The following is a 19,121-nucleotide window of genomic DNA, read 5'->3' as shown; positions in this document are numbered from 1 at the left end:
TTCTAACTCCCAGGAGAAAAGGGCTAAGTCCAAGAAGGGTTGTACGCTCCGCTTTGCTATTAGTTTCACATTAGTTTTTTATGATCGTCCTGGCTTGTTTTTCTTTCCTTATCCATCACTACATCCTGCAGGCAAAACCGAGATAACAATTCGACTCAACCAGTACTTAAGCGTGTGCCCAGTCTCACATCCACCACCTCACTCCTCCTTATGCTCCATTTCGCTTACAATGAGGCGATCTTTGTATTGAAAGGATGGAGACTCGTTTCCTGCCTCTTAAAGCCAGAGGACAGCGTCTTGCGCTCTCGTGCAACAGGACTACAAGCTGCAGCAGCCTTTACGGTTCTCAGGAACGGGCTTTTCTGAGTCCCAGGACCAGGGAGGCGAAAGTAACCCTCCCGGAAGTTCAGGACTCAGGCTGCCTGCGAGTTTGATCCCCCGGCAGGTAACGTAGCTGCCAATCAACACGGAATGGGAGTGGCCTCTTCTCCAGTGAACCCTGGAGACTCAGGTTTTCACTTTACCAGGAAACGGCCCAAACTCCTGAGCATGCGCCACAGCTCTAGCCCAGGCCCCGTGTTAATTGCCTTCTCCAGCCTATTCTCGGTGGATTGTCCATGTGAGGATTGATGGTCTCTGCCTTGGCATCCGTAGAGAAAAAGGCAGAAGAAGGAGGGCAGAGCATTGGAGAAATTGTTAGTGGAGGAAAGGAGAAAGAGCTTCCAGATTAAGAGAGGGACAGATATAAAAGATGTCACCAATACTGGTAAAACTTTGGTAATCCAATTTAAAAGGTCATCTTCCAATTAAAGACATTCCTCCTGCCATCCCCATTCACCTCTCATCTCTTGCTTCCACTTTATCAGGCTCACGTCCCTCTTAAAATTTTTTTTTAAAACTTTTCAAATAACAAGTATTTTATAATTAATCTGGCTCTCCTGTCCCCATTAATTAAATTAAATTTACTAACCAAATAACATATCCCTTAAAACATAGTTATATAGTTTGGCAAAACAAATTCTCATATTAGCCATGTTTGAAAATATACTTCCATGTAAATACAATCTGCAAAACAAATCCCCAAATTAGCCACATTGGAAAATGTCTCTTTCAACATTTTAAATTTGTCACTTTTTTGTCAAGAGGTGAGTATCATGTTTCATTTTCATTCTTTGGGCTGGTGGTTTATTAATGCATTGCTCAGAGTTCCAAAGTCCTTCAAAATTGTTTTTCTCTATAATGACATCATTGTATAAATTGTTCTCCTAGTTTTACTTACTTCAGTCTGCATAGTTCATAAAGATCTTCCTAGTGTCCTTTGAAATTCTCCATTTCATCATTTCTTATGGCAGGATAATATTTTCATTGCATTCATGTTCCACAATTTGTTTAACTATTCTCCAATAGGAAAACAGCCCCTTAGTTTCTAATGTTTGGACTGCTAGTCTCATGTCACAAACTCATAGGCTAGGGAATGGTAGAGAGTTGTGGAGATTAGAGATAATATACTCTACATTCTGGCTTTTCATGAGAATGTTTAGAACACTCAGTAGAAAGAGCTGTCTTCTGAAAGATATCAATCATACTAATAACTTTACAGTCACACAAGGAATTGCAAAGTGACGTATATGTATTATGCCATTTAACAATACTGTGCACACTGAGTCACAATATTTGAATTCAAATCCCAGTTCTGTTACTACCTGTGCCACCTTGGTCAAGGTCACTTAATCCTTCTGGGCCAGTTTCCTCATCTATAAAATAGAGAGGTGTGGTGGAAGTTAAACTAGGTGCCTTCTATCTCTAACTCTTGAAACCCTAACCCTTCAACCTCTCAGGTGCCTAATGGATATAGTACTGAACAGTTAGTATGACCTGCTTGCATTAAAATCTTGCTATATAAACAAGTCACTTAAGAGGCCTGTTTCCTCATCTGTAAAATGAGGATAGTTAATACCTGTTTCAAAGAGTGGCTGTGGGGCTCAAATGAGATGATGGATGGATGGAAAGCACTTTGCAAAATTTAAAGTACTCTATAAAACTGAAGCCTCAAAGTTAAATGACCTGCCCAAGGTTACAGATCTAGTAAGTAGGGGAATTGTTACTTGCATCCACATGTTCTGATTTCAGGTCAAGTTCTCTTTACACTATACCTAAGCTGCTTCTCTAAAGATCTCTCCCCTCTACTCCCATGTTTTCTTTTAGGAGTCCTTCTTAACCTGCATGAATCTCCTATACTAAAGGCTCTCCTCTTGTCCAACCTTCACCACATGGCCTGGAAACTCATTGCTTCTTTTTTTTTTTCTTTGCTTTTTGGTGAGGCAGTTGGGGTTAAATGACTTGCCCAAGGTCACACAGCTAGTAAGTGTTAATGTCTGAGGTCTAATTTGACATCAGGTCTTCCTGACTGTAAGGCTGGAGCTCTATCTACTTCACCACCTAGCTGTCTCAACTCACTGCTTCTTTAGGGAGCTTTCCAGAGCCATTTAAACTTGATGAATAAAATAAAATCAAAATACTTCACTATTTTTCCATCAAATTTTTCCTCACAGGGTGACCTTGAAATTTAAATATAGACACAATAAAAAGACAATTGTTCTCGATAGTAAGCCTATTGGATAGAGACTTTAACTCTAGGATCCCTCTTCCCCTTTTGAATTGGGTCCACTTGAGGTTTCATGAATGTTTCAAAAAATAATGGAAGTTCACTACACATTTTGTAGGTAAGGTGAAATTCACCTGTGACTTCACCTACAACACAATGAAAATAATAATACACAACTACAACCATTTAAATCACTGCCCCAAGGGTAGTAAGCAAAGTACTTGTAGCTTTATTATAAAACATTATAGTCCTTGTTTTCTTTGACTCCAGGAGTTGAACACATACAGTGGTAGCTTTGGTTTTTCCAGTCTATTTTCTGAAGGGAAAATTACTAATGGTGAAGAAGCAAAACCAATCAATAAAGTATTTATTAAGTATTGTTAAGTGCTGGGTGTGCAAAGACAAAAATGAAACAGCCCCTATCCTCATGGAACTTACATTCTATTAGGACTGACAACATATACATGTATACAAAACATAGAGGCAGAGACTGGACCTGTGATTTTATTAGTATAGGGAACTCCCAGATGAGAAAACTCCCTCTGCTAATATAGGTTGCTATCTTCTCTCCAAATTATAATTAGGAAGTTGCTTAGCTCACTAAGTTTAAATGACACACTCTGGGTTACAGAGGCAGAAATATCAGAAACAGAATTCTAACTCATTTTTTCCTGGCTCCAAGGCCAGCTAGCTTTCCCTTATGCCAAAGCTGCCTCTCATACCTCTCTTTTCTAGAGAGACATAAAACATAGAAAATAAATACATAAATTCTAGAAAATTTTGGAGATGGAGCACTAACTAGCAGCTGGGAGGATGAGGACAGGAAAATTTAAATTTATCTCAAAGAAACAAAGGTATGGTTCACCCATTTACTAAACAATTATTTGTTAAGTTCTCTAGTAAATAATGAAGCGGATAGAACACTGGACCTTCAGTCAGTAATCAAATCTGCTGTGTGACCCTGGGCAAATCACGGAACCTTTCTGGGCCTCATTGCGTCATCTGGAAAATGAGAGGGTTGAACTAGAACTAGATGGTCTAGTCACTAGTCTAGTAATTAGATGGTCTTTAAGGCCTCTTCCATCTCTCCTTGTCATGCATGCTTCATTGTCATGCTGAGGTGACTGTTCTTGAAGGGTTAGTTAGGTTTACAGGAAGATCAGCTCTGAGATGCATGTCTTTCATTAGAGGACCAGCCTTATTTTTAGCCATAGCAACTCTTAAAGACCATCTACTAAGTTGTAGAGGAGATGAGGTACTGTTGGAGTTGTACAAACCAAACTACACATCTTAAACTTCCATTTCTCTCATTTTATAGATGGATGAGGAAACTGAGGTCCAAGGAGGTTGTGACTTGCTCAGGATCATACAGAAAAGTCATTATCAGAGATAGGAGCTGAATCCAGGTTTTCTGACTCCACAGCCTCTTTCCACAGAATTAAATAATAAGGGGGAGGGCTACTTTCTGACCCCAATACCATACCATTTTAGTATATGAAAGATCTAAATATACCCCCATGGCAGATACAATACTCTCTCCGTATAAGAGGAACTGTAGGCCTCTTGGTTGCTTTCCTCCCCTCTTGGGAAATTATAAGTGAAAGCTCAGGTCTTGGGGTAGCCTTTCTAAAATGAATTCTCCAAGTATTGCCCTGGACATTTTGGTTACGTCCTTCAATAAAGTACGTCTTGTGTCTCCTTCAAGGGTTATCTTGCTCTTTTCAGTCCCAAACTCCTTTTCATCTCGGCCCCTCCCCTCTTCCCCCTTTTGCGGAGTAAAGGCTCATTGCCTCAGGTTTCTCCTTCTATTCTTTGCCCTCTTCACCTTTTATTTGAACTGTTCTAACTTTCATCCCTTTTGGGGGGCCCTTCTCATCCGAACACCTCACCCAATTCTTTAATTTCCTTTTAGCCTCCGGACTAGCCCAAAGACAGAGCGGTACCCTCCTTCCCCAGACGGGTTACGGAGTCGGGGGAGGGGGTGGCCCTGAGAGCTAGCCAGTTTCAGGATGGGGCTCAGTCCCGCCTCCTCCACTCTGCGGCCCCGCCTTGGACTGGACACTCCGCCCAGAGGAGGAGGCCGCCGGCGGTGAGAGCTGGTAGCATGGGGGAGCCAGGACAGCCTCAGGAGCAACAACCAGGAGCACTGCCCGGAGTGAGTGGGGAAGCCGCCGCCGCCGACCCCGCCGGCCCAGGCGTTAGCAGAGGAAGAGGAGGCAGGACCTGGCCTTGACAGCAGCAGCAGCGGCGGCGGCGGCAGCGGAGAGGGGAGGGGACGAGCCGGGACCTGCGCAGCCCACGAGCCCGCCCGCTCTCTCGGGATCCCCGGCAGGAGCCTGGAGCGAGGAGCGGCAGCGAGAAGCTGGGCCGGCTGCGGTGGCTGCACCTGGCGGTGGACGGATCGACGCGGGCCGGGACTCCAGCAGGAGGAGGAGGAGGCGGCGCCGGCGGCGGCGGCGGCGGCGGCCAGGAGGCAGAGGATGTCGCAGCCGCCGCTGCTCCCCGCCTCGGCGGAGACTCGGAAGTTCACCCGGGCGCTGAGCAAGCCCGGCACGGCGGCCGAGCTGCGGCAGAGCGTGTCCGAGGTGGTGCGGGGCTCCGTGCTCTTGGTGAGTGCGAGCGCAGAGGAGAGCGCGCGGGGCTGGGCGCAGGTAGAGCGCAGCGCCGGCACGGGCAGGGACGGCGGCGGGGGCACGGGGCGCATCCCCAGCCGCGAGTCCCCTCCTCCCCACGCCACGCTCCCTCTTTCCCTCCCTACGCTCCCGTCAGTCGGTCAGGATGAGGCGGAGCCGCCAGTGGAGCTGGGGCTCGCTGGGCGAAGAGGTGGGGGGTGGGGGGAGGGAAGAGGAGGAGGAGGAGGAGAAGTCCAGCGAGGGGATGGGTAGGACTGGCCAGAACAGGTCACCTGGAGCCATCCACACCAAAGAGCAGATCCAAGAACAGGACCCCAGTTCCCTCCAGCATTGTACTGTCCTCGCCCTGGAGTAAATTTCATGGAAATGACCCAACTCACCTTTCACCTTCTCTGTCTCAGAAAGAGGAAAGGAATGCTTTTGTTACTCTCTCGTCTTTCACCATCTGTCTTCCTCTTTTAGTGGAGGACCAAAGCTGATATTTGGCACTTGTGGCCTTTTTTTCCCTTCCCTTTTCTCCTCCTCCCCTCTCCCGTCTTTCCTCCCATTCGCAGGCCTATTCTATGGGGAAGGGATACCTGACATCAGTGGGCCAAGCAAGGAAGTGACCTAGAATTGTCTCCTCCAGCCCCCTCCTTGGATTTTTAGGTATGCCCCACACCGTATATAAGGGGAGGGCTGTTAACCCTAGCCACCTGTGTGCATATATTTCAGAATTGGTTTAGGTTAGCTGTTGATTTATGGTCATACCCCAAATTTGTGCATTGAGCAGGGAGAAAAATGTTAAGAGTTCAGCAGAAGGTCTTTGGCCAAGAGAAAAGGAGAGCGCTATCTCTAGGTGTTAGGAGTTTTAAGTCAACTTTTCCATCCTCCGCATGGTGGATGCTATATTAGGAAACTGGAGTAAATTATGACAGACTTGACTTTTTAAGTGGTAGCAATTCTGCAGGAGCTGTCCTAGAACTTCTTGTTAGGGTTTGGAAAGCAGCATGTTATCCATCTGGAAGCTTTTAACCACTCGTATGTATTGTAAAAGGCTTTTGGTATGTCTTGAAAAGAGTTTGTTTGTGTGGGGGGGTACTTTTTCCTTGTTTGTAAAAGGAAGGTTCTGGGCACTGAAATAGTATGTGTGGGGTATTGCTGGGGCCGGGGTTCTTGCGCAGAGTTCTGTGGATGGATTTCAGGGAGGTCTATGAACTTGAATTGGAAATAAATGACATCTTTGTTTTTACTAATATCTTGACTGAAATTTAGCACTTCTTTAATTATTTAAAAACATTATTCTAAGACTTCTAAAGATATCTGTCATATACACACACACTCGAAAGGTTAAGAACCCCCTGCTTTAGGAGCCTAGTACATATGCTCTTAATGTAAGTAAAACATTTTTTGATACTAAGATGCTCTGTGGAGTTCGCAGTCAGAAATTGCGAATGTAAATGATAAGTTCGTGGAGAATACACTGTGCTAATTTCCATATCCAGTTTGTTCAGTTCGCACATCAAGATATTTTTTTTTTGTTGACTGGAAGGTTTACTCAGTAATCTAAGGCCAACAGACTGTTACTTTAGACTGATATGCACCGTAAGCTGATTCCTCCCCCTTTATGATCTCAATTGATTTGTTAAAGATAATAATAATAGTAGCTAACATTTATGTAATGCTTACTGTGTGCTTGACAGTGTGCTAAGCACTTTATAATTATTATTTATCTCATTTGAGCCTTACAACAACCCTTTGAGGTAGGTGCCATTTTACAGATGAGGAAACTGAGGCAAAGAGAGGTTAAGTGACTTGCCCTCAGCTAGTAAGGGTCTGAGGTAAGATTTGAACTCAGACCTTCCTGACTCTAGGCCCTGCACACTCTCCACTGCAAGAATGAGGAAGGAACAGAAGAGACTCTCTCTCTTTTTTGTTTTTGGTTGGGCAGTGGGGATTAAGTGACTTGCCCAGGGTCACACAGGTAGTGTTATGTGTCTGAGGTCGGGTTTGAACTCAGGTTCTCCTGAATCCAGGGCTGGTGTTTTATCCAGCGAGCCACCTAGCTGACCCCCAGAAGAGACTTAACCATCTTCTTAGTAAGAATGATGTAGTTGTGTCCAACCGTTCTGCTGTTATGGGTTGGTACAGTATTTCAGTTATTTCTTCTTGATTAACTCTAAATAGAACGTGAGTAGCTTAGTGATTTTAAACAGGAAAATAAATTAGTTATAAGATTGCTAAATAATTTTGATCATTAATATATTTTCCTGAATCTTCTCAATAAATAGTACATAGATGGAAGAGGTGGGAGGGAGAGAAGGCAGATCTTCATTTGAAAAAAATTTTTTTAATTTAATATTTAGATTAAAAAACAGTATTTGGGTTAGCCCCACAGTTTATCAAATGCTTAGGAAATTAGGTTATTGTCTGTATTGCTACTAATTTTCTTTTCATTCTTAATTTCCTTCTTTTAACTGAAGGATGCTATCCTCATTAGGGTAGCCTATTATATCAAAAGAAATGCAGCATATGAAGTGTCAAGAGGGCGGCCTTTGGATTTGGGAGACCTGGGTCTGAGTCTCTGCTCTAACACTTGCTGTCTTTATGAACACGGAAAGGTCATTTATTCCCTTTTTCAGTTTTCCTATCTGTAAAATGGGAATAATACTTGTAGCACTTCACAGGCTTGTGAGGCAAGGGCTTTGAAAACCTTAAAGTGCTGTAGAAACTTGAGTTTTTAATAATAAATGTTACCCCAACCATTACCTTTAGGAATAGAAGGAAAAATGGCATTTTATAACTGTCACCTTTTTGATATGTCAGTAGTCTTCTGAAGAGAGCAGATATCAACTGGGGTTAGAGTTGGTACAAAACTGGATTCAGGCTCTATTACTAATGCTTGGGCAAATCACTTAATCTGTTTGAAATCTAGTTTCCTCCTCTTTAAAATGGGGATGATAATACCTGCAGTACCTGTTTCACAGGGTTGTCGAAAGTATCAAATGAGATCATGTATGTGAGATATTTTAACAACCTTCAAGCACTAGATAAATGATAACTATTGTTATTGTTTTAAATAATTATGTGTATTATTGTTTATAATAAAATCATTAGGTTGACAACAAGGGGTCATTGTTGCCATTTTCTGATTTGCTTATCGTTGATGAGCACTGGGCAAATGAGAGACTAAAGTTGTGTCTATAAATACTTGGGCTTCACATCTGAGGATGATCTACTCACACTTCATTCATATGTGTGTCCTCAATATGACTTTATGACCTATAAATGGTAAGCAGTTTTCCTTGGATGCCATCTTAAAAAAATAGACATGTATATAATATTATATATTAAATAATGCAATATGTTTACATATTATATATGCTATCTTGAAACATAAGATACAGATACATGTATATATTATATACATATATGTATATAATATGTGTATATCTATATTATGTATATTTTTAAGGTGGCATCTAAGGAAAACAGATTACCATTTACAGGTCATAAAGTCATTATATGAATAGATATATGTATATAATATATATGTGTCTATATTACAGACACATATTTTAAGATGACATCTGAGGAAAACAGATCTACCACTTATGGGTCGGTAAAGTCATTATATTTACATTATGTATTACACACATATGTATATGTGTGTGTATATACCTATGACAGTCTTTAGACATGTGCAGCCAGGGCCCCTGGTATCTCAACACTTTAGCCTTCTCTGAACATGGCCATTTATATGATAAAAACCATGCTTTCACAAGTATAAAGGCACTGAGTCCAGAAAGCCCATTCAGAAATAGGAAGGGCTCTCCATTGAAGCGGAAAACATATTTCCAAAGCATGCTGTGACTTGCAGCTGAGGAGTTTGTGGCTGTGAGGTTCACTGGAGGAGGATGTACAAAGTTATCAGGGACATGGTGTAGGGGAGTGGTTTGACACCTGAGGGAGCTGGCCTAGGGTAAAAGCTACCAACCCATAAATATCACTGGGCTCGGTACCCAGTGCTTGCTTCCATCACCCTTCCTCCTCCCATCACCCTTCTTCCTCCCCTGCCCTTCCCCCATTCCTCTTGCTATGCACCACTTCCAGGAAGTTATCTCTACCGTGTGCCAATGCCCAGATCACTCAGTCCACCTAGTAGTTCAAGGCTGTCAGTCTTTGACAAGCCACACTGACTCTCAAGAAAAGTCCAGTCAAATGAGGCCCAGATACCTTCTGATGTGCTGTATAAACTTTGTTAATGGTGGGTATAACTCATCAGCTTTAAGGACCAAGTCTGTTTTTAATTTAAATAATTAATAGGCAGCTAGTTAGTGCAAGGGATAGAGACCTGGGCCTAGAGTCAGGAAGAGCTGACTTCTGTGTGACCCTGGGCAAGTCATTTAACATTGGTTTGCCTTAGTTTCTGCTTCTGTAAAATGGGGATAAATAATAACACCTATCTCACAGGCTTGTTGTGAAAATCAAATGAGATAATAATTATAAAGCATTTTGCCTGGCACATAGTAAGCACTATGTAAATTTTAGCTATCATCATCATCATCATCATCATCATCATTATTATTATTATCATTAATTTGGTATTTCCCCATAACACCTAGTAAAGTGGTTAGGGGCTGGTAAATACTTAAAAAAAAAAGGTTCTTGGGGGCAGCTAGGTGGTGCAGTGGATAGCTCTCTAAACTGTGTGACTTTCGGCGAGACCTTCTGTGCCTCGGTTTCCTCTCCTGTAAAATGAACGTGGTTTCTGAGGTTCCTTCCAGCTCTACAATTCTGTGGTTCTAAGTAGTTTGGCTCAGTAAATAGAGTTCCAGACCTGGAGTAAGGAAGACTTATCTCCCTGAGTTAAAATCTGGCCTTGGACACTTAACTAGTTGTGTGACTCTGGGCAAGTCACGTAACCTCTTAAATCCTTAGATTCATTCTCTGTAAAATGAGGATAACAGTAGTTGTTGTGAGGATGAGGATAACAGTAGTTGTTGTGAGGATCAGATGAGATAACACATAAATGCTAGGTATGGTGACGGGACCCGGAGGTGGTACAGTGGATAGAATGCTGGGCTGGAGACTCCTCTTTCTGAATTCAAATGTGACCTCAGACACTTATTAGCAGTGTGACCCTGGGCAAGTCACTTAACCCTGTTTGCCTAAGTTTCCTCATCTGAAAAAAAATTGAGCTGGAGAAGGAAATGGCAAACCACTCCAGTATCTTTGCCAAGAAAACCGAAATTGGGGTCACAAAGTCAGGCATGACAGAGCAACAAGTAATTTATAATAATAATTGTTGTTGTAGAAGTACATACGATATTGAAAAAATTTGTTTTTTTGTGGTATTAACATGAAAAGAATGCTTATTATTCTCTATGTCTATTTAGCTTTCCATTGATTCAGGGTCGACATACTAAATACTAGTGTAAAAGTTCAAAACTGAAACCGAGAGTTCTCACTGAGCAGTGTTAATTGAATTTTATTTAATGATTGTTTTTGGTGATGCTGAAGGAAACTTAAATGATCCCAAATCTTTTACCAGTCTAATACATAATATGTAATTTATGTAGCTGTAAAAGGAAATGTGACATGAGAACCATAAATACTCTTTCTCTCCAAAAGATCAGTGTAAATGTAGTGATGCAACCACCCAAAGTCATTTTTATCAGTTACCCTGCACCTAGGTATTCTAGTCCAAGTCATCTGGATACCTAGTTACCTTAGAGATCTTATCTGAGTATCTGCAGCCTGAGAGCCTCTTGCTATGTTTTAGCCCCTGCCAGATATTTCATTCCATTCCAGAGTCCTCTGAGATCTTGCAAGGCAAAAGGAGAAAACTAATTTTAGTTATTGCTGCATTCACTTTACCATGATGGAGAGGGATGAGCTGGAGATGGGAGCAGTCCCTTCTTGTGCTTTTTATGTAGGTACTTATCTTGGAAGTACAGGCAACCTGAGATTATCTCTGAGGTAGCCTGAGACAGTCCGGAGCATTGATCTTTGAATCCACAGGTAATGGCGATAATTTCAAATCAGATATGGTCTCGAATAGTGGCATTCACAGGTCTCGGTTTCATCTCTCTACCCTTTCTCAGCTCTCGAAAGTAAGTGTATTTAACCTTCAGAAATGGTAAAGAGGCAGTGAGAGAGAAGGCCTGATCATCTGGTCTGGGTAAATGAGAGCTAGCTAAGCAAAAGGGGTATTTCCCCCGAATTCTCTTCCACTTAAATTTAGGAGACAGAATAAAAGTTGTGATAGGTTTAGAATTCAAGAAGGTTAGAAAAAGAATTAAGCAATCATTCATTCAAAAAACATTTATTAAGTGTTAACTGTGTGTTGTTGTTCAGTCTTGTCCGACTCTTTGTGACCCTGTGGACCATAATGTCCTTGGGATTTCTTGGCAAAGATACAGGAATGGTTTGCCATTTCCTTCTCCAGAGGATTAAGGCAAACAGAGGTTAAGTGACTTGCCCAGGGTCACACAGCTAGTGAGTGTCTGAAGCTGGATTTGAACTCAGGGGTTCCTGACTCCAGGACCAGTGCTCTATCCACTGAGCTCCCTAGCTGCCTCTTAACTGTGTACTTGGCACCTTACTATCTGCTAGGAAAGATACAAAATTTGAATCAAAAGAGGATTCCTACCCTCTTTGAGCTTCCAGTCTAATAAAGAAAATAAGATACAAATACAAATAATTGAATACACATTTGTTGAATGAATGAAAGAAAAGAAGCCTTAATAGTGCTCATTAACGAACATGTGCCTACTCTATGTAGGGCACCATTAAAGAAATAAAGGGCTGAATGCAATGATGGTCACATCCCTTGGCTCGTGAGCTTAGCTGCCCTGGTTACTGGTTTCCATGACTGTTTGTTGTTCCATGGAATACAACCCTGATACAGCTGTGCTTGAGAGGCTTACAAGTCATTTGGGATGATAGGAAAAATACAAGAGAAGAAAACTATGCTACCTTTGGTAAATTGTTTAAGAGCTGAGTGAGTGGTTTCAACAATAAGTGTGCTACAGGAATTGAGAGGAGAGAGCCTTATTTAGAGCTTGGCATGTTTGGGAAGACCTTCATGAAGAAGGGAGGACCTGAGCTTTGCTATGGAAAGAGGCAATGACTTAAATAGGGCTATATGATATAGGGGAAACATGTGAAGAAATGCTAGGGGGCAGACATGTACGACATTTTTCTTTTAAACGTTTTTGTTGTCACTTTTTTCTCATTATTTCTTTTTTTTTAATTAAAAATTTGACAAACATAGCTAGATTATGCATTTATTAAGAAACACTGACAGCGTGCCAGGTACTGTGCTACATACACAGTACACAAAATGCACATTGATACAAAAACAATTAGGTAAGACAGCCCTGCTCTCAAGATGCTGATGTTCTAAGGGGGTATGGGAACTCATAGAGTGGAGCTAGAAAAAGGTCTACTGAGGCATTCAGTACAGCGTGTGTAGAGATGGCCTGAAGATCTCAGTAAGATAAGGTGAAGGAAAGCTCACTCGTCAGGGCCAGAGTAGTTTCAGGAGTGGAATCCAAGATTCTTGAGAGGAGGAGATGGGGGATGAAGCTGACTTTAGGAGGGCACAGTGTGGAGATGACTACATACAAAGAAAAACAGAAAAAGGGAATTGTTTGTGAACCAATGAATCTCTATTATGTACTGCTTGGTCTTTAAAAATAGATTTTAAATTTAACATGTCAATACCAACACTACCCTGCTTGTTTGTGTTTCCTTTTGAATTTCCTTCTGCTTTTTTGTCTATTTTTATGTTTCCTTTATTCTCTTTTCTTTCTTTTTCTTTTTTTACCACTACTTCTCCAACCCACCCCACAAAAAAAAACCAACACAATTCTTCCCTCCAAAATCGTTCTCTTATAACAAATAATTATCACCAAGCAAAACAAATTCACACATTGACTGTCTGAAAATGTTTATCGGTCTGTACCTATAGTCTACAGCAGTGGTGTCAGGTTCAAATAGAAATGGGGCTACTAAACCCTCCCTAAGGGTCCCTGTGGGATGCATGTTGACTGAGAAAACCACATGTTTACATATATTTTTATTAATATATCAGCACATTAAAATTAGTTGGGAACTAAATTTTCATATGGTTCAGGCTGCAGTAACACTTGAAGAGGTATTGAGGGCCACATGCCACCCCGGGCATGAAGCCCTGGGCTTCGGTTTGATACCTCTGATCTATAGCTTCTCTGAGGCAGCTAGGTGACAAAGTGGATAGAGTGCTAGAGCTGGAGTCAGGAACAGTTGAGTTCCAATCCCGCCTTAGACACTTACTAGCTATATGATGCAGGACAAGTCACTCAACCTCTGTCTGCCTCAGTTTCCTCAACTGTAAAATGGGGATAATAATAGCACTGTCTCCCAGGGTTGTTGTAAGGATAAAATGAGATAATGGTTCTAAAGCACTTAGCACAATCCTTGGTACATGGTAGGTGCTTAATAAACGCTTGTTCCATTTCTATTCCCTTCCCCTCTGCCAAAAAGTGGGAAGCGTGCTTTATCATTGGACTTTTGGGACTCTGACCAATAACTGCATTGATCAGAGTTCATAAGTCTTTCATTATTGGGGTTTTTGTTTTTTTGGGTTTTTTTGGTTAGGCAATGGGGTTAAGTGACTTTCCCAGGATCACACAGCAAGTAAGTGTTATATGTCTGCGGCTAGATTTGAACTCAGGTCCTCCTGAATCCAGGGCCGGTGCTCTGTCCACTGCGCCACCTAGCTGCCCCCATTATTGTTTTTCTTTACAGTGTTATAGTCATTATATAAATTATTCTCCTGGCTCTGCAGTCTGCATCAGTTCATGCAACAATCTGAGAGTTTTTGAAATCCATCCTCTTCATCATTAATAGAACAATAATATTCGATTACATTCAAGTGCCATCGTTGTTCAGTCATTTCCCAGTTCATGGGCATCCACTTTGTCCTTAGTTCTTTGCAACAAAAAATGCTGCTATAAATATTTTGTACAAATGGGACCTTTTCCATTTTCTTTGTTCTCTTTGAGGTACGTGCCTAGTAGTGAAATTGCTGAGTCAAAGGGCATAGCACCGTTTAGTTCCAAGCTGCTTTCTAGAATGGTTGGACCATTTCACAGTTCTGCTAGCAGTGCATTAATGGGTCTGTCCTCCCACAGTATGTGACTTTTGATTTTATATTGCAGTCATTCCCTTCCCCTCCCCTCATCACCACCATTGCCACCACATTTAAGCAAAGACAATTAACAGTGCCAAGTGTGACAGCATATATCAAAATGTATTTCCAGGAATGAGTGGACCAGTTTCGATTAAGGGGCCAGGTACAAAAGTGAGGGAGGTAAAGCTAGGGGTTGGGGGTGTGCTAGATGCTAAATTTGGGGGAGTTTTGCATAGATGGCTAACTACTTAACCCAGAATAGCTTTTGAAAAGACCAGAAAAATCTGTCTTTGGAATGAGGGATGAATTAGCTATTGAGGTTAGTCTGCACAGGGAGAAATTCATAACCCTGAAGCGTCCTTCCTCTGGTAATAGTTAAATCATTGTAATTTTTGCATTAGTTTTTCACTTGTTAGGATAGCATAAAGAAGGAAAGCTTCCCTTTCTGGACCTTGAAAATGAGAAGGAGAATTTTCAAAACTGGATTCGACCTTGTATTGGGATGGTCATTTCAGAATGATATATTTTTATCTCTGCCCTGCTAGTGATTTACTCTTTATCCTAGGTTTAATGTCTCCTAAGATTGGGTTGGCAGAGAAAGAGTTAATGGAGTTCAGTATCCAGTTCTAAAACAAAGTAGGAGTCCCTTTATTCTCCTGTGTAAAGGAAGTCTGATACTTCTTGTCCATGAGAAATGGAAAGAAAGCAGGCTCCTTAAAATTCTCAAGGGAAATATGAAAGCCATTTCTTTATCCCACCCACCTGGACAGTTGGCTCAGTCCTCAGGTTCATGGTGAGGAAATATATAGTATTATAGTATCAAAGATCTAGTGTTGGAAGGCAACTTAAAGGTCCAATTTTTTCTATTTTTAAAATTAAGATTTAGCAAATGTAAGTGACTTGACAAAGATCACATAGTTAATAAGTGGTCCAGCTGGAATTCCAGCCCTTTTCATGCTATTGCAGGCTTTTCTGTGTAAGGAACTGGATGTCACTTTGTAAAAAAAATAAAAATTCTTGGGGAAGGGAGGAGGTGTCAGGAATTTAAACTTAATAGTAGAGGTGTTTTTTAGGTAGCATCAACATTTTTTGATAACAAATATGCAAGATTATGATTTCAAGCATGGGGGACTAAATGAAGGGTGATGGGACTGGTAGAAATAGTGAAATTGGGAGAAAAAGCAGATTTTAAGGGAAATCAATCAGTAAATATTTATGAAGGGCTTATTATGTGCCAGGTGCTGGGGATACAAATGAAATAGTTCTTGCCCTCAAGAAGCTTATATTCTTTTGAGGGAGATAGCATGCATGCATATATACATACATGTTTGTACCCACATATATGTTGTGGCATTTGGGTTGGAGTTAATCACATGAAGCATATGTGGGGATTGGCCCCATTTCATGGAACATGTACTGAGCCCCTCTGGCCACTTCTGGGGACATGTGCTCAGCACTGAAGGACTTGGTACTTTGACGTGATACAGCAATTCCTTGGTATCTATTACAGCAGCTGGGAAAAGGGGAATATATGAAAAGAGGATTGGCTATTTAACCAGGAATGGCTGCTTATTTAAAGGGAGAAACGAATTCTGTTCTCTCTTCTCTGAGATATCTCTCTCTGTCCCTCTGTCTCTCTGTGTCTCTATCTCTGTCTTTCTCTTTCTTTCTCACTCTCTCCCTTTCTTTCTCTTTGGGACTTCCTGTGAGCATGGGAATGAGATTCCTCTTCCCTGGTACTTATCACAGCTGTTTGCATGGCATCACACCTATGTGCTGTCTGAGCTTAGGTGACTGAACAGTGATCATAAGAAATAGATTTTCTGGGAAGGTCTACAGAGAAGAAAATGACCAGTGACAGGAGATTGATCCCAAGTCCTGTCCTGACTTGTTTGAAAGCGTGGTTCTTAAAAGACTTATTTAGAACAGTGCATAGATGATCAGGAGGTCATCCCAGAGTACCAGGTCTCTTACTGCTAAATACATGTCCCCGAGAAGTGAGCCAAGGAGGGTCAGCTCTTGCTCCATAGGATGGCCCCTGGAGATCCATCCCCATAGATGCTCCTTGGGGTATACATATTTTTATTACAAATAACTAAATAAATAGGAAGAAATTTTGAGAGGGAGAGTACTAGGAACTGGGAGGTATTAGGATAAGCTTCGTGTTGAAGATAATGCTTGAGCCTGAGTCTTGAAGGAAACTAGAAATTCTGAACTAGAAACTAAGAAATTAGGAGGAAGTCCATTCCAGGACTTCAGAGCACTGAGCTTGAAATCAAGAAGACTCATCTTCCTGAGTTCAGATCTGACCTTGGACACTTAGTAGCTGTGTGACCATGGGCAAGTAACAACACTGTTTGCCTCAATTTCCTCATCTGTAAAATGAACTGGAGAAGGAAATGGCCAACCACTCCAGTATCTTTGCCAAGAAAACCCCATATGGGGTCACAAACAGTCAGACACAACTGAAAACAGCTGAACAAACATTCCAGGAATGGGGGACAGACAATGTAAAAGTGGGACGTAGAAGAGTATTATGTGTGAAGAGCAGAAAGACGGCCAATTTGGCTGTATCATAGGGTATAGAAGGGGAATAATGTATAACAAAGGTGAGAAGGTTAGTGGTGGTCAGGGGAAAATAAGCTTGATGCTATGATAATAAGCTTAGTTTCCTAAACAGGGTTCAAAACCAGGTTTTTCCTAACTTCTAGTTCAACATTCCAGTGTGCATTACCTATCTCTACAAGGAAGAGAATGTGGAGAGAGAAGAAGGCTGACCAAACCTTGGGCAATACCTGTTTCAAGGGAAATGAGAAGAAGACCCTGTGAAAATAGAAAAGAAATGGTCTGAAGAGATACTGGAACGGTGTGGCATCTTGGAAGCCAAGGGAGACAGTATCTAGGAAGAGGGGATATTCAGTAGGGTGATATTGCTTCAGAGAGGTCAAGAGAGAATGAAGACTGGAAACGAAACAAAACGAAACAGTGACCCTGAATTTGGTGATTATGAATCTTTAGTGATTTGAAAGTTCTCAATTGCTCCATGGGACACCAGTTTTTAAGAAATTGCAGTGGCTAAGCCTTTGCTCCAACTATTGAATAGTAAAACTCATTGTTTAGAAGAGTCAGTGGAAAAGGTTTTTTTATATGAAACTTAGGTAACAGGAACTGTGAGTGAGTAGTGAGTATAGGATTGTAGGCTTTGTTGTCTTCAAGGAACCTTAGTTCCTGGCACATAGTAACTTGAAAAACCAAAAATTAACATTATCTATGTTGCATTATGTTTTTGTTATTTTTGTTAAACATTTCCCAATTGCATTTTAATCTGGTTCTGCCTGCTAAGTGGGCTGCTTCCCTCGACCAAGAGTTTGACACTCTAATGTAGTCCAACCCTTATTTTATAGATGAAGAAACTGAGACCTTGGGGTTAAATGAATTATCTAGATTATTACAGCTAAGTAAGTAGCAGTCAGGATTTGAACCCAAATCTAGGGTTCTCTCCAGTCTTCCATGAATGATGTCAGTTCTAATCCATCCAGTTCCCTCAAGTTACAGTTTCAGAGACAAAAGCCCAGAGGATTTACTTTCCCATTTTCCTTGGGGATGTTGGAGTTCCAGGAAGCCAGGTGATTGATCAAAGGTATTGAAGTTTGGAAAAAGCATTTTCCTTGCTACTTATTATCTGTGTGACCTTGAGTAATTTATTTTTTTTCTAGACCTCAGTTTCCTTATGTGAAAAATGAGGGGAGAGATGATACATAAAGTCACTACCAACTCTGTTGATGGGGGGTATTGTTGGTCAGTTGTGTCTGACTCTACAAAATCCATGGGTTTTCTTGGCAAAGACACTGAAGTGGTTTGCTATTTCCTTCTCCACTGTGTCCCTATTTTAGAGCTGAAGAACTGAAGCAAATAGGGGTTAAGTGACTTGCCTAGGGTCATACAGCTAGTTAGCATCTTGAGATTTGAACTCAAATCTTCCTGACTCCCAAGTCCAGTGCTCTATCCATTGTGCCATCTAGCTGTCCCTGATAATAAATGTAGATCCTATTAAAGCTTATCATTTCTCCCCCTAGTTTAATGGCCGTACCTTGGTTCTTGGTATTTTACGGCTTTTCTTGGGAACTTTCCTTATTTCTCTCAAGAAGGTAGCAAGTCACTTCCCCTTTTTTGTACACAATTCTCTCAATTTGCAAATGAAGTGTTTGATTAAATTTTTGAGGTTTCTTCTAGCTCTAACATTCAGAAAGGTAGGGCGTAGTCTTGTGGGAAGAACCCTGGATCTAGGGTCAGAAGACTCATTACTTTGTGAAATGGTTCATCCTGCTTAGGATCTCAGTTTCTTCATCTGTAAAATGAAATTGATAGGTGTAGATGACCTCTAACATTCCTTCCATCTCTGTGAGTGTTTCATGCCTTGTAGTAATTTCACTTTCTCTTGGAATCTGTGGCCCAAAGGTTGGCAACCATTGGACTCTGCTCTTGTGATGGGAAACAGTGGCAGAGGAAAAAGTGTCTTAGGAGAAAACCTAACAATTAGTGCTATCCAAAAGTGGAATGGGCTGCCTTGGGAAAATTCTCCTCATGGAGTTTTCAAGTAGAAGCTAAATATTAACCATTTGGGGATATTTTAGAGCCTGATCAGGCGTGAGTAAGACTATTTGGCCTTTGAGGTCCCTTCCAAGGAAATTTAAGATTTTTGTGATTTTTGTGACTTGTCCCT

General features: G+C 41.4%; 1 protein-coding gene across 6 annotated transcripts in view; it reads left to right on the top strand.

Moving 5' to 3' along the window:
- The first annotated feature begins 4,685 nt into the window (after positions 1-4,685).
- Positions 4,686-19,121, top strand: part of DOCK9 (dedicator of cytokinesis 9) — a 357,948-nt gene continuing 343,512 nt past the window's right edge. For 4 of the 6 annotated variants that reach the window (XM_020963989.2, XM_078147294.1, XM_078147291.1 and 1 more), the window contains exon 1: positions 4,687-5,214. In XM_020963989.2, the coding sequence (XP_020819648.1) occupies positions 5,086-5,214 (129 nt within the window). In that variant the 5' untranslated portion in view covers positions 4,687-5,085. Of the gene's footprint in view, positions 5,215-19,121 lie in introns of all 6 variants that reach the window. The other 2 variants (XM_078147288.1, XM_078147287.1) reach the window with 1 other exon arrangement.

Source organism: Phascolarctos cinereus, unplaced genomic scaffold, assembly GCF_003287225.1.
Source record: "Phascolarctos cinereus isolate Bilbo 61053 unplaced genomic scaffold, phaCin_HiC Scaffold_7;HRSCAF=346, whole genome shotgun sequence".
NCBI classification, from domain to species: domain Eukaryota; kingdom Metazoa; phylum Chordata; class Mammalia; order Diprotodontia; family Phascolarctidae; genus Phascolarctos; species Phascolarctos cinereus.
Note: the sequence above shows the minus strand (reverse complement) of the source record. Positions and strands in the feature narration are given on the sequence as shown.